Raw genomic sequence first — 23,261 nt, forward strand, 5'->3', positions numbered from 1 at the left:
ACATACATGTGTAAATGTGCATTTTTGTGGGGAATAATCTATAGCTTTCATCTGATTTTCACAGAGAAAGCATAAAAACTAGCCAGTTTCTAATGCCCCTTACAATTCTAAAATTCTAGGATGAGTGAAACAAATACTAATTTTCATGGAGCTTTTCTCGAAGACCGTTTAGAAGGGTGAGTGTGTTGACTGGAATGATTAGACATTTTTAAGTAGTTCTTTTTACATTTTGTGTTTTTAAATTATAAAATCTAACTATTAGATAAAAGTTTGAAACATCTTTAGCCCTTAGCCCTCTCCTGGATCAAATACTACCTTCCCCTCTAAAGGCCACGAGTTGGAGGGATAAAGGACAGTGTTCAGACATGCTCAGTGACGTCTCCTGGGTGTGTACTCCTGTTTGCTCCGTTCTGGGGCCCGGGACAAGATGGGTTGCAGGGAATGAAGGTGACAGTGGCTGATAACACCTCAGATTTGCCTGCAGTTAAGAACTCAATGCATGAGACTAACATGGATGCTGTGAAGATGGTCTGGATCTGACAGAACCACCAAAACTCAACGTTTGTCTCTATCTCTGTGATAGTATCGCCTCCTACTCACCTGGTCCTGGGAAACTCTTTTAGGGCCTTAGACCTTGAGTGCCTTTCCTGTTCCTCAGACTTGGGGAAGAGCGTTTCAGTTACAACTGCCATTAAATATACACTCAAAAGAAACGGGTGGAGAATCAGGTGCGAGTAACTCTAATTCCACCTTCACTGTCCAGAATTAATATAGATGGCCCAGGTTAAACTATTTTCCCCCAAAACATTTCTGCTTTTTAAATTTGAAAATATCCGAGGGAGGTATGTATATATAGCTCAGTGGTAGACTGTGTGCTTAGCATGCACAAGGTCCTGGGTTCAATCCCCAGTGCATCCATTTCAAAACACAACAAACAAACCCCCCCCAAACCCACCTAATTACCTCCCCCAACAAAATAAATATAAAATAAAAAAATTTTAATTAAAAAAAAATTAAAATGTCCAAGCAAAACTGATTAGAAATGTGAGGAGACACTGGATGTCCATTAGTGAAAAAGAAAACCATTGCAGCCATTCTGCTGAGTGCTGTTTCAGGAGTTCTGAACTTTAAAGCAAACGACATCAAAGAAAACAGGAAAATTCACAGCTACTTTTAACCATTTGCTTTTATTCCAGAGAATAACTGCTTGACAAACTCTTAAATCATGAAGTTTGAACACAAGTGTCAGTCCTCTGAAACAAGTCTGTGAGGTAGGTGTCTACACAGCCACCGGGACCGACACAGTCCTTTCTTCCCGTGTTGCTGTCAAATGCTGAGAATTGCAGGATCTGGAACCACTGTTCTAGTGGGCAGTTTCAACAACTCTCTCCTCCGTTCTCGTTCCCCACAGAGCTGCTCCAGTTATCATCTGCTCCTGGGGCTGGACCATCTGTTTTTGTGAAAGTTGCAATGTTGTTGTTTACAAAAATCCAAATCGTTGCTTTGATTTGATAGGATCTAGCTCTGAATCATAGAAGTTCTACTGTGATGTTTCAAACACTGACTGACTCTGCTTACTTTAAATACTCTCTCAGACCCCTAGTTCATGTATTATCAGTGATCCATAAAGATGACGTAGTGAGCAGGTCTAAAATTATGAGAAGCCGGCATGTTCCCTCTTCAGTTTAGCAAGACGTCATACGGTGTTTTTGTATGTTACAAAAGTTGGTACGTTACACGTCGACCAGGAATTCCAGATATTACAGTAAAAGTATTGTAAGTAGAAATGTGACACTTGAAGCAGAACACATGCACAGAAAATTAAACCCTTTCAAAGTGACATTGCTTTAGCCCCACAGCAAATTTGTAATTGGCAGGAAATGCATTTCTAACCTGGTAAATGGTGCTGTAACCAACTACTCAGCTTCTCGAGTTAGTGTCTGCGGCTGAAACGCTTTTCCATGAAGTATGCCACCCTACTAGACATTGGATTTGATAAAGTGTAGAAGTAGGGTGCATGGAGTCTTGCTCTGTTGTCTTTCTAGACCTTTCCTCCTAGAAGCACTTAAGATGTCCTAGTCCAGTGTGTCCCACAAGACTCCGGGGACCGCAGCGTCTCCCCGTGTAGGAGTCCTCCTGGGAGTCTGACAGCCGTCACTTACTTGTGTGTGGCTTCAGACCAGAAAAAACCTTTCACGTTTAGCAGGAATTTTACCTATGAAACGGAAGGCCATGCTCTGCCTTTTTCACAGAACTGTCTTTGAGGATTAAATGAAACGTATGCAAACAACTGCTTTAATTACAATGTGCTCTACTGAAGAATTTTGTTTTTCTCTGTGACAAGCAGCAGCTTTGGCTGCGGCCCAAATTAGAAGACCCTTTTACTGATACTTCATCAGCGTCTCAGGAGTTGATGGCTAGTCTGATTAACTTGGAAAAACTGTGACAGATCAGTGTTTTCTCCCCCTCTGACCACAGTGAGGCTCATGGATGCAGGAATGGACAGGAGGACTTAGCAGCGACTGCAGGCGGCAGGGCTGACACTGGGGAATCAGTGACCACCACGTCCAGTTCCCTGGCAGGCTGTGCCAGCTGAGGGGGTTACGATTTCATAATACTGGTGGTTTTGATTCTGCTCAAACAGAAGACTGCAGAGAGAGCGTTAGGTAGCTTTTGCTGCAGTCTTCCAAAAACTCAGATAACTTTCCCGCTGAATATCTCATTCAGTGCAAGGCCTGATGAATCTGGGCTACGTCCTGCCATCTGGGGACAGTATTACAGAATTTTTCTGACAAGAGAAGACTAACCCAATTCGTCTATTCGATTGCTGTAGTTCACCAGTAATTTCTTGTCAAATTTAAATAGTGTTCCTAGTACCCTCCTCAGGTCTCTGATGCTCACAGCCACAAAGAAACACTATTCTCAGGAATGCACCAAACTACGATGTGCCTGCATTATCACCCCGGTTCCTGAAAAAAAAGTCCCTTTACAAGTTACTTTCATAAACGATTCCTAGAAAAGGACCCAGCTCTTATTGAAATGTCATAACTGAGAACGGCAAGTATGCTGACTGGAGCAAATGTCTTAAATCTTGTTAATTCTATTGATTAAGAAATGTTCGGTGAACCAGAATATGAAACCAGATGACAGAGAGTTCAAGTTTCTTCTTCCGCTTTCAGCCAATAACAAGTGATTATTTCAGAATGGAAAAGCAGAACTGCTCCAAATGCACAAAACTTAGCTAGTCCTAAAAGAAACACTGATCCCCCCCCCATATTGTACAATATTTTATTGTAATAAAAATATTTAGGTGAGTCTCAGAGCAACAGATTATCACATGGGTACTCACTGAGAAGCATAAATTGTACATTTGACAATATCTTACTATACATCCAATTAATCTGAGTAATTTGGCGAGGGGGAAGAAAATATAAGCATCCCATTTTATTTCACATTTTCCCACAGACTTTATAGACAACACAGAATCAAGATACAGTTGTAATCAGGATAATTCTAACCTTAATATTAGAACCTGCAGCATGTACAAATTCCAGTCATCTATTGCTAGGCATTTGCCAGATGATAATCACAAGTTTGGCATACAGTGGTTTGAAGCTTGGAAGATGATATTCAAATGCTTTACACGGCTGTTGTCCTTCTGTTTGGTTTTACACGTTAGCCCCCAATTTTTGTCAGCTCATTTTTTTGTTCATCTGTTTAGTCTCTGTGTTATGACTTCTCGATACATAATAGAGATGTAGATGAGCAACAGAAAGATGACAAAGAAATCATCGAGAAAGCCTAGGATTCCAAACAAGGCTTCAGGTACGAAGTCTAGAGGTGATATAAGGTAGAAAAAAGCTCCCATTAAACAAAGTATTATCCTGATACGGAACATCCAGAAAAGGCCCCCGACTGAAAACATCTCCCTGAACGCATGCCTCAGTAACGTGGGCAGGTCCATGATTCTTTCCATAATCTGGTAGGGGAAGAACAGATATTGTGATTTGGCATCTAACGTGTCAGACTTCAAAAATCATGTAATTTTCTTACAACATGCAGACAAACTCAGTTAACATGAATGACAGTGTTTCACATATTGGTCAAACGGCATATTTTCTAGTTACTCATTTTTTAAAAAAATAGTTCTTTGATTACTAGGTTCTTATAAATATGTCTTATAGGAGATAATTGAAAAGCGACTAAAATGTCAACAAACTTAAAACATAGGCTATAGTAATACGAAACTCAAGTTTATCTCTAATTGGAGTTAGTAAAATAAACCAATAAAACCCTATAGGATTAGTCTGAGGCTTGGGCTCAAGTCTCAGCTTTAAAAGTCGGACAGATCGGGGTTCGGATTCAAAGTCAATCACTTATTAACCAGGTTACCTTGGGGAAAGTTGTTTAACCTACTAGAGATTAGTCAACAATTGAGTATGTGCCACGAGGACTATTAAGAACCAGAAGAGACATTGTTATAAAAGACCTTTATAAACTGGCACACAATATGTAAGTACCTATGTGTATATATAAGTATATACAGACACATCAACTTTGATAACTTTGACAACTTTGACAGTCTTAACAATAGCAATGAAACTGATTCCTTCTAAGGATGTTGATTCTGCTTAGCTTGAGTTTAAGTGAATTACTAATTGCCACAAAGATTTTCGGAATGCCGGGCCTTACCCTTTCTGGAAATGAGTAAGTTTCTGGATCTATACAGACCAATAATTACACTATAGTCACTCTGTAAATATACTAAAAACCGTTGAATTGTATATTTTAAACAGATGTACTTTATGGTACATAAATTACATCTAAATAAAGTTGTTTGGAAAAAAGATGGTACCCGCATCTATTTTGGATGACCTTGAGCAGGTCAGCCAACTCCCTGACTGCAAGCCCCTCGCGGGTCCTGTGCAGCTGTGAGCTGACTGCATGCTCTCTAGGGGCCTGGGTCGTCATGAGCCACCAGGACCCCTCAACGTGACTTCCTTGATGGTCTCGTTTCTCCAGGGGTGGTAGATGTGAGGGAACTGACCAGAGGAAGTAGATCACATCCTGTGGTCATTCCACCGCCCCGCGTTCAGCTGTTTTTCACAATCTGTATAAATATCGTTAAGTCCAACTCTAGGTGCGTATTTTGTTTGTCTAACAGGTGCCAAATAAGTTGAGAGGGAAATGGAGACAAAAGTAGGAAGAACTGAGTAAGTGATGAGGAAACAGTTTTAAAAACCCCACCGGATTAAAGAAAATCTTGTAACTCCTTTTGGAAAACTGCTCACAAGAGAACAAAAATGGTCTTTTTACAATCACTTCCTAGGCTAATTTTCTATTCTCTGTGGAAGAAACTAACATTTACAGCGAAACAGCCACACTGCTTTCACAAGGTCTGCGGTAACTTAAATATTCTAAGGACCAGCCAGTGTGTCTTTTGAATGCCTTTCTGTCCTTTGTCAGAGCTGTTTTGTTCAGTTCTCATATGGTATCATTTATACAAAATCTGTAATAATTAGGTAAGAAATATGAAATGGGTTATTAAGAAATGTTTGTATATTAATCACAGTCTAACTCCACTTTTGAGGAAGAATATCAAATTAAGAGCTCAATGTCCTGGAGAGGGTAGGGCATACATAGCTCAGTGGTAGAGTGTGTGCTTAGCATGCATGAGGTCCTGGGTTCAATCCCTAGTACCTCCATTAAAATATATATATAAATAAATAACCTAATTACCTCCCCTTTCAAAAAAAACCCCCAAAATAAGATCACATCTAAAATAGAAGGCTTCTGAATAGCTGACAACACAAGAGAAACCCGAACCTAGGATTACTTAAGGGAACATTTCCAACAGGGGGTCAGGGTAAACACAACAGAGTAAAACACAGTTGTAAAACTCTCTCAGTTGTAAATTTCTCCTAAGACAAATCCTATTTTAGAATCCCACAGAAGCTGATAATTTTACATTTTCCTTCAATTTTTTCTTATTGCTTTTTTGCTGGTATCACTTTCATAAAGAGTTACAATGCCTTTTTTTTTTAAGATAGGAAACTGTAGTTTTTTGGAAAGCTGTAACTCAGTGAATGACAACGATGAAGGCAAAGCCTTTACGCAACACACACGTAGGTTTTTCATAGCCAAAGAGTATTTGTAGGTAAACCTCACCTGACAAAAAAGAAGCTCATTACACCCTCACTTTGCACCCGCAGTGACATTACTTACAGATCTGGGCTGGCCTGAGAATCTCCGGTTATAATCATTAATGTCTTGGTGCAATGATACGACATCTTGAGACTGGTCGTTTTCACTAAATACTGTCAGCAGTAAAGTTACCTGTGCATTACAGGAAAAAAATTGTTACATCTTTCTGCAGCACTAATTTTTTTCATTTTGTGTTCTTCCTCAGTAGAATGAGAAAAGCTTCTGAATTTATGCTTTACGTATTTCTCGTAACAAGAGCAACACCGGGGTGGAAAGTAACTTACTGCTTTACAATAAAATCCAATTCACATGTAATTGAAACTCCTATAAAATAAAATGGGCACCTTATCCAAACACTGTCTTAGATATTTTCCAGTCCACATCAGGGGCTTTATGTCACTAGTTCTCTGTTTGGGCCAACAGATATTTGAAGACACAAGAAAGATGAGAAAACATTCAGAGTGGAGAGGGTATAGCTCAAGTGGCAGAGCACATGCTTAGCGCACACAAGGTCTTGGGTTTGATCCCCAGTACCTCCTCTAAAAATAAATAAACCTAATGACCTCCCCCCCCCAAAAAATTAACAAATAATACAATAATAAATAAAATTTAAAAATATTTTTAAGAAAGAAAACATTCAGGAGCAAAATGACATAAAATTATATACCTATCACTTTGAGAGAGAAAAATTAGGGATTTCTTTTTTGATTAAAATCATGATTCCTTATCCTCTCACTGGTACTTGAATGATCTTCGAATGCTACCAACCATAATACAGAGATGAGCTTTTTGCTGGGACCAGCTCTCAAGCATCATCTCTACTATAATCAAAAGAAGGTAATTCTTGATATTTTTAGATAACATGCTACATTGAACCCCATTTCCTCCCTGGTAGAGGTAAGAGGGATATACAAATGTCCCAGGACCACATTCAGGTCATCTGAGGCTGATAGCTCCTCAAACAACAAGTCTATTTTAAAATATAACCGCCCCCGCAGAAATGGTCCCCGTGTAACCAGACGAGTATGGGAAGGAGTCGTGATAGATTTAAGTTGTCTTGCTGTTGTTTTTAGCCTTCCTCAGCTTGGCTGTAAAACCACAGCTTCCGCTGCTTGGATGCTTTTGAAACGTGAAACGCAGGAGTGCTAAGAGCAGCGCGTGTACGAACAGCAGGTACAGCCGTCTCTTCACAAATTTGTTAATAAAAACCCCTTCTTTCAGTAAATATTAGCTGAGCACCTCCTGCGGCCAGGCACTGTGCTAAGTGCTGGATATACAGAAAAATGAAGACACGACCCTGCCACTGGTGATCACAGTCCCCGAGACAGAAGTGGGGGCAGACCAGGGCAGCAGCCTGTCATAAGGCCCTGGGGCAGGCAATACAATGATGTTTGAGAGGGAGGACTTCTTCTGTCTGGGGTGTCCAGAAAGCCTGGCACCTGGGCTCGCCCTGGAAACGTGGCAGGACCGCTGGTGTGCTGGTGTGAGCATGAAGGGAGAGACGTGGTGAGTGTGTTCCAGTCTGAGCCTGGCACTATCTCCAGTGAGATCCTGCCACCTGTCCTGCCTCTGAGATGAATCGCTCTCCTGTTTGGGACCCTAAAAGCTGTTCTATTAAAACACCTTTACGTGGGGAGGGTATAGCTCAGTGGTAGAGCACATGCTTAGCATGCACGAGGTCCTGGGTTTAATCTCCAGTCCCTCCATTAAAAAAACAAACATGAAAACGAATATATGTATGTATATGACTGGGACACTGTGGTGTACACCAGAAATTGACACATTGTAACTGACTATACTTCAATTAAAAACAAAAAACAAAACCCAAAACACCTCACTGCCTCCCTCATTAGGTAGCTTCTGTACCACCTACAAGAATCTAATCCGTTCTGGATAATGCAACGTGGTTATGTCTCCAAAAGAGACATTTTTAAAAGTACTGTTCGTCATTTAAAGCTATCTGGACATTTACCAGAGAAGGGCAGATTAAAAATAAATTAAAAGGGAAAATTTTTTTCAGAAGAAGTGTATGTGGGGAATATTTGCTTCAGCCAGATTTGCTAGTTCAGTTATTCCTTTGCTGGTTTTACAACAAAGATTTATGAGGATTTGGGGGAGGATTTAAGTTGTTTCTTCACTATAGCTGAAGGGAATTCCCCCCCCTTTTTTTTGAGGTGTCTTAAAGACATTTACAAACATAATGGAGTGACATCATTGAAGCTTTGGAGAAATGAAGTTCTGCTAAAATCATAAAAATAATTCCCAAGAGTCAGGCACAGAAAGCACAAAAATTCTCAAGATGAAGTAGAAATGATGTTTTCTGGATGCAAACATTACCGTTTGTCTACAGATCGGACAACTGATCGCCCCAAGCCATGAGCCGTATCGCCAGTACGCAACAATGCAGGTGCCTAGCGGGGAGAAAACGTTAACACTGATGTTGTCAAGTCCACATGTGCTGAGACAGTTTCAAATATTTGAAATATTTTAACAGCATCACCTATTTTAGAATGTTTTTTTACTTTATCCAACCAACTCTTAATAAGGCAAATTCAAATCGAATCGTAATTCCCAGCAATTGAACAATATTTTCTTTTAAATAACCAGTTAAGATACAGGCATTTTTACACAATTAAAAGCAAGCATGCATTAACTGTTTCAGCGTATGAGCCTTACTAGAAAATGTTGCATTTCCTATGGAAAATAAATAAAATAATTGAACATCACTGTAAATGACAACTGACAAATCAGTGTTCTGTTCAAGTTTTCTGTTCCAAATTTGACATGAATGTTAGACAAACACAAATTCTGTTTTTTTTTTTAAGTTTAGAAAACCAAGTTATGTAAGTATCAACAATAGTAGTTAGGTAGTTCGAGCAAGGAGCCAACGGATGCAAAGGTTACACGCTTTCTGCCCTACTGAAGTTCACAATCCAGTTAAATAATTGAATCAACTTTCGCACTGGGTGGATCTGATTTTTCTGCTTGAAGGTTCATGAGCAGCAGAACAGTTAAGCACAGCCTGAAGGGAGGGTTTTCAGATCTTACACAGTGGTCAGCATAAGCACTAAAGTTCAGACCAAGAACAAATGAAGGAGTTATCTTTAAACACTGTCTGGTGTCTAAGGGGCCAGTTCATTGTCTTCTCTGCAGGAACCAGTTTCTCGGACCACCCGGGTCCCACTGTGACTCTACACTTAAGTGCCTCTGCCTCCAGGCTCTCCTGTTTTCTTACTCTCCCCTCAGCAACCTGGCGTAGCTCTCTGGTTCCTTCTTCTGATTCTTCCAGATCCGATAAGTGTCCACAACTCAGAGCAAGCACTGACAGTCAGACTGAGGAGGCCAAGGTGACACGCTTATATCAGTTAGGAGGTGGTTACACCTTAAACTGTGTGATATTAAGCTTCGGTACAAAAGAAGTCCAGAGAGGGCGAACTCTCTGGGATGCGTTAGAGGCACGTGTAGAGCAGAAGGGATTTGAACCGAACTTTGCAGGAATGGTAAGATTTCGACAGGACATGGGAGGGAGGATGCTCTGGGTTTCTTCAGCGTAAGAGCAAATACCAGAGGCAAAAATAAATGGTATGTGAGGAGGCTGGTGGGCAGACCAATGGCTCGAGCAAAGGCTGCCCGACCTGGACGTGGGTGACCGTGGAGCACTGGTTCAACGATTTAAAGACGAACTTAAAAGCTAAATGGTCTGTATCTGGTATCTTTTCCTGCTCTCAGAGTGCTGTGTTAATTAGATCATGCTCATGAAATGCTTTGAGCAATCTAATTTCATATAGAAACTATATGAAAGGGAAAATTCTTCTAAATCTGTTAGTCTTGGTACCATCTGTGATGACGCCTTTATCTCTGACCCCTCCACTAGGAAGTCCAGTGTATTTTGACATATCAACTGATTAATCCCATATCTCTTCTCCACAAATTGGAGCATAGCTGTCTTTGTTCTGCAAATTCTACAACGGCCACTGGCCTGCACTGAAAAATGATGGTCTAGCAAATCAGACACGAGTTCATACACATCTGTTGTGACATGCTTGGTGTTTTCCCTTTTCCTCAACTATCTCCCTCTTTAAAATGCAAGACCCACATAAACAGGATGGTGGGAGAGATGACTCAATTACTTGAATCTGGGGTACAGTCTTTCTAGATCTTATCTATAAAATGGGAATAAGACCTCATAAGACTGCTGCAGGATGAAATAAAATAACATGAGTTACAACTTGCAGCAACGTGGATAGACCTGGAGATCGTCATTCTAAGTGAAGCCAGAAAGAGAACAAAAAATACTATATAGGTGGAATCTAAAAAAAAAAAAAAAAAAAAAAAAAGACACAAATGAACTTATTGACAAAACAGAAACAGACTCACAGACATAGAAAACAAACTTCTGGTTACCAGGGGAGAAAGGGGGTGGGAAAGGATAAATTGGGAGTTCGGGATTTGCAGATACACACTACTGTATATAAAAGAGATAAACAACAAGGACCTACTGTACAGGACAGGGAACTCTATTCAATATCTTGTAGTGACCTATTATGAAAAAGACTATGAAAACCATTATACGCATGTATATGTATGACTGAACTATTACACTGTACACCAGAAATTGACACAACATTGTAAACTGACTAGACTTCAATTAAAAAAGAAAATCTTTGAAATACAAAAAAAAATGTGAGTTACAAATGCAAGTACGTGCAAGCTGTTGGTGTGCTCATTCTCCGCGGGCAGTGGAGGAACAGACCAGGAGATCCACGTCCAGAACTAAGCTGGAGGGCACTTTGGAAACACCGTATTGATACACTGGAACTGCTCAGACAAAACACATTTCTGTTTGTGCAGAGGTTGTATAACTAGTTTTTTTTTTAACCTTTGAACTTACAGGCAGTGAATTAAAGTGCCCAACAAGTAGAGCAGGATCTCGGAAGGAATCCACCCTATTGCCTCAGACCCAGAGGTCAAACCAGGAACACAATGCAGCCATCTTTCAACTGACCACACTATCCACTCAGTGAGTCACCGAAGCCTGGGTTGGCAAAGGGAGTCTGCCCAGCCCGCCAGACCTCAGTGATTCCTAGCTGACTGCTAGCACCGGCCTGGGGTGCTGTGTGAGGGGGTGGCTGAAGCCAAATTCAGACTCAGAAAGAGAGTCCCCAGTGGATTAGGAGCAGGGGCCGGAGGTCTGAGAGGGGGAAGTGTCTGCTTTCTCTGATGCCCAGTTAACGCTCCCCATCTGATCTTTCATCATTCTGCTGCTCGTTAGCACTTCCAACAGATCATTAAGGACAGACGCTGAAATGGTGTTTTATGATTCGTTAGCTACTTAGGCAAAAACCGGAGGGAAGAGGCCAGAGTAAATGGGTGAGGCAATAAACGGGATTAGTCAGCACTTACTTAATGAATAAGAGGTATAAAAACCCTGCAGGGCCTGGAATGGCTTCCAAATACTTTATTTTATCCCCAACAGCGTGAGCAATAACACAATACACCTAAGAGTTCTATTCAGTGAGTCCCAGACAAAAGATAGCACGGGGAGAAAGCAATTTCTAGATTACCGTATGCTACAGTTTAAATTAGTCTTCATATGCAAATTGAGTACAATTTGGGAGCAATCAGAACCCTATCTTGAATACAGCTGCTCAAAGAGAAAGAAATACTACCAATAAAAAATAGGTCTAGGGGTGGGTGTAGCTCAGTGGTAGAGTGTGCGCTTAGCAAGCACAAGGTCCTGGGATCGATCCCCGGTCCTTCCATTTAATAAATAAATAAACAAACAAATCTCCCTCCTCCAATAAGTAAATAAACTTAAAAATTTTAAAATAGGTCTAGCGATTACATAAAACTTAAATAGAGAGCAGTTGTATACGCCACCAATCACATAGAAGAACTGAGCACAGGGTTGGAAGTCCGTGCGATCCAAGTTTAAAACCGAGCTCTGTCCCTCTGCAGCTGGGTTGCCCTTTGTAAAATTTCTTCACATCGCTGCATCTTGACTTCCTCATTTGTGTAGAACTCTTCCCTGTGCAGAACTCCTAGGTACACAGCATTATTGCTTATGCTGCTGGGGCTGGAGGGGATGAAGGATGCTACGTGTTCGGCATGTAGGAGGCAAGTGACAACTGACTGTCCCGAATCTCACGTGACCATAACCAGCAATGACTATGTGATATCTCATTATTCTCTCTGGAGTCTTTCTGGATGGCCAGGAAGAACACCAGGTGTAGGCAACACCCCTTCCTGATACTGAGTGTGAAACCAGCGTTCCTTCTCACCCACTGCAGCCTCTAGGTGCCTCGTGCTCCCTCCGCCAAGCCTCTTGACGTCATGAAGGAAGAGAGGCTAGTGAGAACTTCTGTACTGTCTTAGAGTGAAAAAGAGGCGGCAGGGCTCAGGCAAGGTCTTGGACAAGGTCCTTATGAGAAGAACCTTCCTTCCTTGGGAAGGATGAGTAAGAAATGAAACCACCGAAAAGTGATGACCGTGAGGGATCCGGTGGAAGCCTCGTGGTACTGATAGACTTGAATTACTACTCAAAGAAACACTTCCGTTTACCAAGAAACTGAATCACTAGTTTTTGTTTGTTTGTTTGTTTTTTTAAATCTCTGAACCTACAGACTAAATTAAAGCGGCTGACAAGGAGAGCAGGATTTCAGAAGCAAGCTACCTGACTCATGAAATGCCAAATGTGGTAGAGAGGAAATAAGGCATCCAGCCTGTGCACTCCCACGGGGCTTGGTCTAAATAGTCCCTTTCGCCGCACACGCCCGGTTTGCTTACCGCAAAAAAGATGTCCACAGTTGGTTTCGACAGGGAGGGAGGCTTGATGTAAACAGATCGGACAGTACATGTCGGTGTAGAACTGGTGTCGGGCAGCAGCAGGTGCATCCTGGGGAGAAGATGGGCGCCCTCGTTACATGAGACACACATACACGGGCTTTTTAGAGTCAGAGTTATCATAGGGGCCACGTAAGAATACACTCAGTGCGTGTAATGCTCACTACACTTTAGATGTGCCCTAGTTTCACGTCTTACAGGTTACATAAAGTTCTCAGGCTCCACTGTGGTTTTACTTAAACTGCCTGGTCTTGCCTTCCTTCCTGAGCACAGTCTAAAGACGGCCACCTGGTGGGGAGGGTGTAGCGCAGTGGAAGAGCGCATGCTTAGCATGCACAAGGTCCTGGGTTCAATCCCCAGGCCCTCCTCTAAAAAATAAACAAGTAAACCTAATTACTGTGCCCCCCACCCTGAAAAAAATAAAATAAAAATAAAAAATTAAAGACAACAACCTGGATGAACTTGGGAGCTAATCTATTGGGATGAGTGAGTTATCCCGAATGACACAGGCCGAAGGATAAGAAATGTCACACTATTTCCCACGTATTAGCTTTCTTTCATTTTCAGCTTCTGTTTCACTCGTCCATTCCTGACAGTGGTACGTGCGTGCTGGACCTCGCGAGAGATCAGAATTAGACTTTTAAAGAAGAGTATTTGGTCATTTTGGAGGTAGTAAAATTTAAGACCACTGGTGACTGGAATTTAACCCTTCACAGAGCCAGATTAATACAATGCTGTCAGGACAAGGACTTTATCTGTACGACTCACTCTAGTAGTCCCCGGGAACTGGAAAATTACCCAGTACTGCTATAGAATGTATAGCTTTTAAAATACTTATCAAAACCCGACTTTATAGCACCCAGCACTTATCTTATAAGCAAAGTAGCCGGTATTAAAAACACCAAATTGCTAAAAAAAAAAAAAAAGTATTAAATTTGCTAAATATGAGCTATTCTTCACTGTAAACTAAATCAAAGATTTTGGTCACCCTACATTAATAAACCAGAACTAAAATCCCCTATGTCTTAAAACAATCTTAAAATACTAGAATATCCTACAAGCCAAGGTCATGCTTTGATGTCTTAATCTTTTATGTCATTTTTAATGGTGCAAAGAAGAAAAACACACAGCATGTCATGTTCCCTCCTCTACCTTTTCTCTTCATTCTTCATCTTTGGAAATTAACTGACAAAAAAAGCCAGGGCTGTCTAACAGAACTCACCACAATATGGAAGTCTGCTTTATCTGTGCTGTCCGACATGGTAGCCATGAGCCACACGTGGCTAAGTACCTGAAATGTGGCTAGTGTGACCAAAGTACTGTATCTCAAATTTTACTTAATTTTAGTTAATTTAAAATTAAATAGCCATGCGCATGTGGCTGGTGGCTACCATACGGAATAGGCTACGTCACTGGAGCTTGATTCTACCTGGAGCTTTAGGCCATGCCTGGGACGGGGTGTGATGGAGGTGAATGGGACAGCAGTGCAAAAAAAATCTGGAAGATCCACCTTGATCCAATCCAGGACTCCTACAGAGCAAGATCTAGTCACGCGATCCTAGTATGAATTTAAGCAAATCTCAGAGATCTAATATGTTAAATGGGGATAAGAATAGTCACCTATCATGTTTGAAGGTTAAATGAGAGAGTTGTATGTAAGATCACTCTGTAAATTAGAAAACACCACCCCAGCATGAATTATTCGTAACAATAGCTCTGGAACAGGGTACCACTAATACGCTTAAACGATTTTTGCATCAGTGAATTTCAAGTTCTCTGAAGCAAGAATTCCTGTCTGTTTTGTTCACAAATGAATTCGCAATGCCCACAATAGCGTCTGACATATGGTAGATGTTCCATAAATATTTGGTGAATGGATAAATCATAAAACCCTGTTTGGAGGTTTGACTGGCAGGTAGGCCATCAATTTTTAATTTTTTTGTTTTCTGATGGTAGCTATCTCAGCATGAAGGTGCACAATATCCGACTTAATCCAGTCTTCATGAAATGTATTACATTTCCAGTTCTTAGTCCATGTGGTTAAAAAGCAAAGAAGAGGCAGAAAAAAGTTTTCTTCTTTGCACAACTCATTTTGTTAACTTTGACCACTGAACAAGAAGAAAAAGAAAAAAAGCCTTTTGGTAGATCTTAGGGGAACATATTTTAGAAAGAGTAGTTTTTCCACTACATTTCATTAAAGTCCATTAGACAGTGTTTATTTCCTCGCAGGTAAGTAATCAGAAAACTTCTGTCTTTTTAAATCAAGTTAAAGCCAAATAAATACTCAAAAACATCTTAATTAGGTTAAGACCAGTCATTTGCCTAATCTGAAAATGTACAATCAGTAGAGTAATTTACAGTAACTTCAAGCAGCAGAGAAGCCCGTGTCTCCAAAAAGGAGTAAAAATGTTCCATCACAGTTTCTTATGTAAGGGGAGAAATACTCTACTCCTTACACAAATGCACATATTATAAAACAACAGTACCTGTTCTGTTTGAAGTTGCTCCCGAAGCACCCTGACTAGCTCTTGGTTTTCCGGGTGAATGTTTTGATGTGCATTTCTGTTGAATAAAATATAATAAACCTTGAATATGAAATATTGTCAGAGGAATTCGTTTTCTTTATGGGTCAACATTTTTGACCCAGACTACTGGTGACATAGTAAATGGGAATGACGGCATACGACTGTGCTCCGACTACAGGGCTGAACGTGCAGGCTATTCCGAGATCACTGATTACCCGCCCATTTCCGGTTTCCCTGGCAAATGATGAAACCCAGAGGCCGAGTACACTGGGGACTTCATGTAATTGCAGACTCAACAAATGATATCAAGAACAATTAACGTATTTATTTCTTTTGTAAAATTCCTTTGTATTATTATGGATTCGAACACTTTTTCATATCTAATTAGGTCTTTCTCCCAACTTTTCACCTATGATGGGAGGGGGACAAAAATAAAAATTAAATGTATAACGTAGCAAAGTCCAAACCTGACATACCGCTAATATCTTAACGCTAACAATTAAAATTAACAATTAAAAGAATCAAAGGCAAGAAGTTAGTGGTTGATAGAAAAAGATGGGATAAAACGTGAGTATTGAAATTTGGAAGTGGTGGGGAGCGTATAGCTCAAGTGGTAGAGCGTGTACTTAGCATGCACGGGGTCCTGGGTTCAATCCCCAGCACCTCCTCCAAATATAAACCTGATTACCTGCCCCTCATAAAACAAACAAAATAAACAAATGGGATCAAATTTAACTTATAAGCTTAAAAAAGAAAATTAGAAGTGGTAGTTTGGTTGGTAGGGTGGATTGAGGGGGGTGAAAATTTGCATCTGAATCACAGTTTAATTTCATTTGACTGTAGAAGTTTTTTCTAAACCTAAATCTCTTTAACAGCAAAATTTAAATCCACGCAATGTCGGTGTTCCTCTATAGAAGAGCCTTTGCTCTCTGGCTGAACCAATATCCCAGAGCAATAAGAATTCTAAATCAATATTCTAATGGAATAAGGGAAAATTAAAGAAACCTATCCTCTGGTTATTTAATTTTTAGTAAAAAAAAAAATTCAAATTTTAGAAAAGAAAGCTGAAAAAAATATAAACATTAGTTCAGAGAGGACATTAAAAACAATTTAAAGTCAAATCTCTCATCAGAAGTTCAACATGAATGTAATGAAACTACTTGAACTCTGTTTAAACACCTTAAATTTTAGTGGATTATTTATTTTTAAATGTTACATTCTTATGATTGAAGAAATGTATCAATGAAAGCAAGCTACTCTATAGGGAAAGCAATCTGTCAAAGAACAGTCTAGGAACCATCTCATTTGCATACAGTAGGTACTCAGCTAATGGGGATTTCTCAGTTCTCTGACCCTGGAAAACCATTCCCTCCTCATTGGGAAAAAAAAAATCCATGATATAAACATATGGATATGGATGCCAAATATATGAATGCGGATATGAAATAAACCATGTGACTGGAAAGTCTTTCTTTTGGTTTCTTTCCATAAAAGAGAATACTCTTAAATCTGACAGCAGAATATCAGAAAAGTCAAAGTATAGCCAAAGAACGAGCAGAAACTGCCCGAGATGCTGAACAAGGCCTGCATGTAGCTCAGGTCACTAAATGTTGCTGGTAACCGTGAGCACAGAACCAAAAATCTAGAAAATGGGATGATGAAGATGGACTGAAAGCTAGACTAAAACTCTGGGACCTACTGTCATAAGAAAACTTCAGGCGTCACCAAATGGTGACCAAACGGCGTTGCCAGTGCTAAAGCCCACGACACCAGACCGAGACTTCACATCTGACGCAGCTGCAGTCTCCCTTCCCCAGGGATGTGATCTGAATCTTCAGTCTGGGATTCTCTGGTCCTCACTAGGAGGTAATCTGCACAAGACCCCTGCCGTTTCCTTCCCGGAGAAGAAGTCCTGACCTGAAACAATCCTTTCTTTTCTTTTGCTAATAACTGCCTCGCCCTACCCTCCTTCTGTCTATAAACCTTCCATTTCCTACAACTGCTCGGGGTATCTCTCTACTTGCTGGACAAGATGCTGCCTGATTCATGAATAGCTTAACAAAGCCAGTTAGATCTTCAGATTTCCTGGGTGGGGTTTTTGTTCTGTAACAGCAGGATCGCCTCAGCTGTGAGAAAATGATGGCATTTGACACTTAGCAGGTCTAAAGTGAGATGCCGAGGAAAACAGTGGCTCTGCTCTAAAACAGAAATACATTTGGTGTTGTGATTGTATTCATCAACGACTTATGGTCCTTCGAGGGTTTTTTTGAAAGGAGAAACCAAAACTATCAAACTGGTTAAGTTATATGCAGCCCTGGAAAGGAGCCAGGAACCTCTGATAGGAAAAGCAATGATACCCAAAGCCTGGGTCAAGAAAGGAAGTTTGAATCAAAGTTTACAAATATGCAAATATGTGGTTCACAGGTTAACCTGCATACCAGATCCTTCTGACTGGCTTCTGGTATGTCAACACAGGGCAATTGTTATTAATGGCTTAAGAAGAAAGAACAAATAGAAAAAGGTTTTAAAAAGAAATTAATTATAGCACCAAAAATGGTTGAAAGATATTAAAGAAGACACAAATAAGTGGAAAGACATCCCATGTTCATTGATTGAAATACAATATTGTTACGATGTTAAAACTATTCAAAGTGATTTATCAAAATCCCAACAGCTTTCTTTGTAGAAATAGAAAAAACCCATTCTAAAATTTATATGGTATCTCAAGGGACTCCAAATAGCCAAAACAATCTTGAAAGAGAAGCACAAAGTCGTAAGACACTTTCTGATTTCAAAACTTGCTACAATGAGATGGCTTTGTAAAGCAACATGGTACTGGTATAAGGATGAACGTAGAAACCAATCTAATAGAACACAGAGACCAGAAATAAACTCTCACATATATGGTAAATTGATTTTTGACAAGGACGCCAAGACTCTTCAATGTAGTAAGGACAGTCTTTTCAACAAATGGTGCTGGAAAAACTGAATAAACAGATGCAAAAGAGTGAAGCTGGATCCTTACCTGATACCATATATAAAAATTAACTCAAATTGGATCAATGACCTAAAGTCTAGAGGTAAAACTATAAAAATCTTAGAAAAAAACATAGAGGAAATCTTTGTGACCTTGGATTTGGCAGTGATTTCTTAAATCTGACACCCAAAACACAGGCAACAAAAGAAAAAATAGATAAACTGGACTTCAACAAAATTTTTAAAATTGTGTGCATCAAAAGACACTATCAAAAAGATAAAAGTACAACCAACAGTTGGAAGAAAATATTTATAAATCATATATTTGATAAGTGATTAATACAGAATATGGAAAGAACACTTATAACTCAAAAACAAAAAACCAAACAACCCAATTCAAATATGGGCAAAGGTCTTGAATAGACATTTCTCCAGAGAAGACATACAAATGGCCAATAAACATATGAAACAACGTTCAATGTCAGCAGTCATTACTGAAATGCAAATCAAAACCACAATGAGATATCACTTCGCACCCACAGATGACTCAAAAAAAACCCCAGAGAAAGTAGCAAATGTTGGCCAGGTTGTGGAGAAACTGGAACCCTCGCACAGTGCTGGTGGGAATGTAAAATGGGGCAGCTGCTGTGAAAAACAGATTGAAGGTTCCTCAAAAAGTTATACACAGAATTATCATATGATCCAGCAATTCCAGTTGAAAGCAGGAATTCAAACACATACTTGTACACCAATGTTCACAGCAGCACCATTCACAATAGCCAAAGTTGGTAACAACCCAAATGTCCATCAATAGATGAATAAACAAAATGTGGTATACATATACAATGGAATATTATTCAGCCATAAAAAGGAACAAAATTCTGCTAGATGATGCAACATGGATGAACCTTGAATGCATTATGCTAAGTGAAATAAGCCAGACACAAATGGACAAATGTTGTGTAATTCTACTTTATGAGGGACCTAGAATAGTCTAATTTCTTGAGACAGAAGGTGGAATAAAGGTTACCAGTGGCAGGGAGAGGAGGAATGGGGAGCAATTATTTAACTGGTACAGTTTCTGCTTCAGAGGATGAGAAAGTTCTGGAAATAAATAGTGGTGCTGTTACCCACTATTGTGAATGTACGTGACACCAATGAACTGTGTGCTTCAAATGATAACTTTTATGTTATAGATATTTTACCACAATACAGAAAGCAATGAATTATAATGACTGAAAACATCAAAGAAATTATAGGAAAGAGACAAAAGGCTCCTTTGTTGGAATTTTAAGCCACACGTGCTACCCCTCCCCCAACGCAGTAATTGAATACTTCAGTTGAAGTCACAGCATTACAACAATTACCAATTGAATTTGAAACTGAAGAGCCAGACAGCAACTTAAACTGACCTCCCGCCCAATCATCTGAGAGATTCAAGGTGTTGTCCAAGTAAGGGAGACCACTTTACATAATCTGAAAAGCTATGTCTTAAGGTAAGCCGAAATCTCATCACTTATCTCCACCTATTGGCCCCGTGTGCGATAAGAGAAAATACACACATTTTTCTCTGCCCCTGGTTCTTGGCACAGAGCTCCAGAAACACTTGAAATTTCCTCTGTGACCAGAGCACTAGGAGTATCTTTTATTCTAATATTTGGTCTTTGACCTGGTCCCTGACACAGAGTTCCTGAAATCCTTATAAATTACTGGGTGATACTCCTGTCTTTTGTTCTAATGAGATGACTCTGTCAGGGGGGACGGTCCCAGCTGAGGGCTGGTCACCAGAAGGACAAAGTCATGATTAGAAGCTTGGAACTATCGTCCAGAGAGAGGAGAGGGGCCAGAAATGAGTTAATAACTGGTGATGCCTACATGAGAAAGCCTCCATAAAATCCCAGCAGTGCAGTCTGGACGGCTTCCGGGTGGGTGAATACACCCACCCAGAGGGTGATGCACCCGCCACTTTAATAAGCTGGTAAATCTGTTTCCCTGAGTTCTGTGAACAGCTCTGGCAAATTACGCAAACTTGAGGAGGGGGTCACGGGGACCTCTGATTTGTAGCCAAATCAGGCAGGAGTTGTGGGTAACGTGGGAACCAGCTACTTGAGACTGGCCATCTGAAGTCAGGGAAGGGAGCAGTCTTGGGGGACTGAGCCCTTAAGCTGTGGGATCTGACATTGTCTCCAGGCAGATGGCATCAGAATTGAGTGAAATTCTGGGACACCCAGCTGGTGTTGTGGAGAATTGTTTGGTAGGGGAAAAACCCACACACATTTGGTGACCAAAAGTGAACTGTGTAAAAATAAAGGAGACACACAGGAGCGAAACAGTAGGGGAAAAAAAAAAACAAAACTAGATCCTTCACTACATAGGAAGGAAAAATCTCTAGGTTTTCCCTTTATACCCTACTTCTGCCCACGAAGCTACCCAGAATAAACCCACTTCTTCAATAAAACAAGCCCTCATCCTATTTAAACACAGCTTTTCCGTCCTACAGTCTTTTCCTCTAAGCTAGATACCCACAGTTCTTTCAGGCATTTTTATATTTGTTGCCATAGCTTTATCCATTTCAATAACCTCCCCTGAAGTTTAACATTCTTGGCCCAAACTGAATATAATCCAAATGTGACCTTCATCTGATTATTCTGATTAGTACAACCTAGTACTGTGAAGCTTTTGGTATCTACCGTATGCAATGGTCTTACTCAACAGAAACTTTTATTTTGGGCTTTACATCAATCCAGCCTGTGAGGAAAAAACTTTTATTATATAATAATTATCCATAGTAGGGAAATTAGAAAAACAAATAAAGGAAAAGGAAAATATTTGAAAATAAAATGGATCTTTTTTTACACAAAGTGGACTACTTGACTTAGGGTTTTGTGAGCTCTTTCCCTTAACTCACACTCAACAATTTATCATGAGGGGGGAGGGTATAGCTCAGTGGTAGAGGGTAGCGCACGCACAAGGTCCTGGGTTCAATCCCCAGTCCCTCCATTAAAGATAAACAAACAAACAAACAAACAAACCTAGTTACCTCTCTCCCCGAAAACAACAAACAACAACAATTAAAAAAAAACAAGGAACAAATTATCATGGATACTTTCAAATGACAAGCAGTTCATCTCTGCATCCCACTCTTAACAGGTAAAGAGCAGATACTTTATTGTATTTGCCTAATCATCATGACCCATTTTTAAAATAGCTTTAGTGAGATATAATTAACCACCACAGTCAATTTTAGAACATTTTCATCACCTCAATAAGAAACCCTGTACCCTTTAGCTATCATCCCCTAGTCCACCACCTTCCACTCCAATCCTCAACAACCACTAATCTACTTTCTGTCTTTACAGATTTTCCCACTGTGGATATCCCTGCGATCAGATCAAATATGTGGCCTTTTGTGTCTGGCTCATTGTGCTGAGCACAATGTTTTCAAGGTTCATCCGTGATGGGGTGTGCATGTATCAGTATGTCATTCCTTTTTATGGCTGAATAATATTCCAATGAATGGATATACCACTTTTGTTTATCCATTCATCTGTTGATGGATATTTAGGTTGTTTTCACCTTTGGGCTGTTATGAATAATTCTGCTATAAATGTTCATGTACAAGTTTTTACATGGAGATATGTTTTCATTTCTCATGGGTATATTTAGCTAGGAATGAAAATGCTAGGTCATATGGTAACACTGTGTTTAATCATTTGAGGAATTGGTAGTTTTCCAAAGTGGCTGCACCTTTTTAAAACCCCTACCAGCAGGGTATGAGGGTTCCCATTTCGCCACATCCTCAACAATTGTTATCATGTGATCTTTTGAATCTAGCCATCCCCATGGGTGTGAAGTTGTATCTCGCTGTTTTTTTGTTTTGTTTTGTTTTGTTTTTTTTATGCAGGTACTGGAGATTGAACCCAGGATTTCGTGCATGCTAAACACATACTCTACCACTGAGCTATATCCCCCGCCCCCCTCACTGTAGTTCTGATTTGCATTTCCCTGATGCCAAACAATGTCAGGCACCCATTCATGTACTTATTAGCCATTTGTATGTCTTCTTAGATTTTTTTTTAATACTTCCATGTTTTCCCAACCCACTTGGTTTTTGTTTTATTTTATTTATGCAAGGGGAGGTAATTAGGTTTACTAATTTACTGATTGATTGCTTTTTTAATAGAGGTACTGGGGATTGAACCCAGGACCTCATGCGTGGTAAGCATGCACTCTACCATTTGAGCTATACCCTCCTCTCCTATGTCTTCTTTGGAGGAAATGTCTCATTCAGATCCTTTGCCATTTATTAATTGGGTCATTTGTCTTTTTATTATTGAGTTTTGAGTTCTTTATACATTCGGATACAAGGGCCTTGTCAGATACATGATTTGAAATTATTTTCTCCCATTTAGTGGGTTGACTTTTCACTTTCTAATGATGACGTTCTTTGAGGCAGAGAAGTCGTTACTTTTGATGAATTTCAACTTATCTTTTTCTTTTTTGACCATGCTTTTGTCATCATATCTAAGAATACTTATGATGTACCCCTATTTTTTTGTTTGTTTTTTAAAACTCTTTGGTTGGTAATAATGTGTTCATATTGGTTCATCAATTGTACCAAATATGCCCCACTGATGAGGGATGTTGAGCGTAGGGGAGTATATATGTGTGGGTGGGGAGGGCTATGTGCGAACTCATTTATTTTCTGCTCAA

General features: G+C 40.0%; 1 protein-coding gene and 1 non-coding gene across 5 annotated transcripts in view; both read right to left on the bottom strand.

The window, feature by feature from the left end:
• Positions 1-1,168: 1,168 nt before the first annotated feature.
• The window catches only part of RNF170 (ring finger protein 170), a 29,644-nt gene continuing 7,551 nt past the window's right edge, over positions 1,169-23,261 (bottom strand). For all 4 annotated transcript variants that reach the window (XM_032468495.1, XM_032468494.1, XM_032468493.1 and 1 more), the window contains 5 exons: positions 15,534-15,609; positions 12,991-13,099; positions 8,542-8,615; positions 6,226-6,336; positions 1,169-3,979 (listed from right to left, as the gene is read on the bottom strand). In XM_032468495.1, the coding sequence (XP_032324386.1) occupies positions 3,710-3,979; positions 6,226-6,336; positions 8,542-8,615; positions 12,991-13,099; positions 15,534-15,609 (640 nt within the window). In that variant the 3' untranslated portion in view covers positions 1,169-3,709. The remainder of the gene's footprint in view (positions 3,980-6,225; positions 6,337-8,541; positions 8,616-12,990; positions 13,100-15,533; positions 15,610-23,261) is intronic.
• Positions 22,729-22,801, bottom strand: TRNAG-ACC. Its single transcript has one exon. It is a non-coding gene; the product is annotated as a tRNA-Gly (tRNA).

Source organism: Camelus ferus, chromosome 26, assembly GCF_009834535.1.
Source record: "Camelus ferus isolate YT-003-E chromosome 26, BCGSAC_Cfer_1.0, whole genome shotgun sequence".
NCBI classification, from domain to species: domain Eukaryota; kingdom Metazoa; phylum Chordata; class Mammalia; order Artiodactyla; family Camelidae; genus Camelus; species Camelus ferus.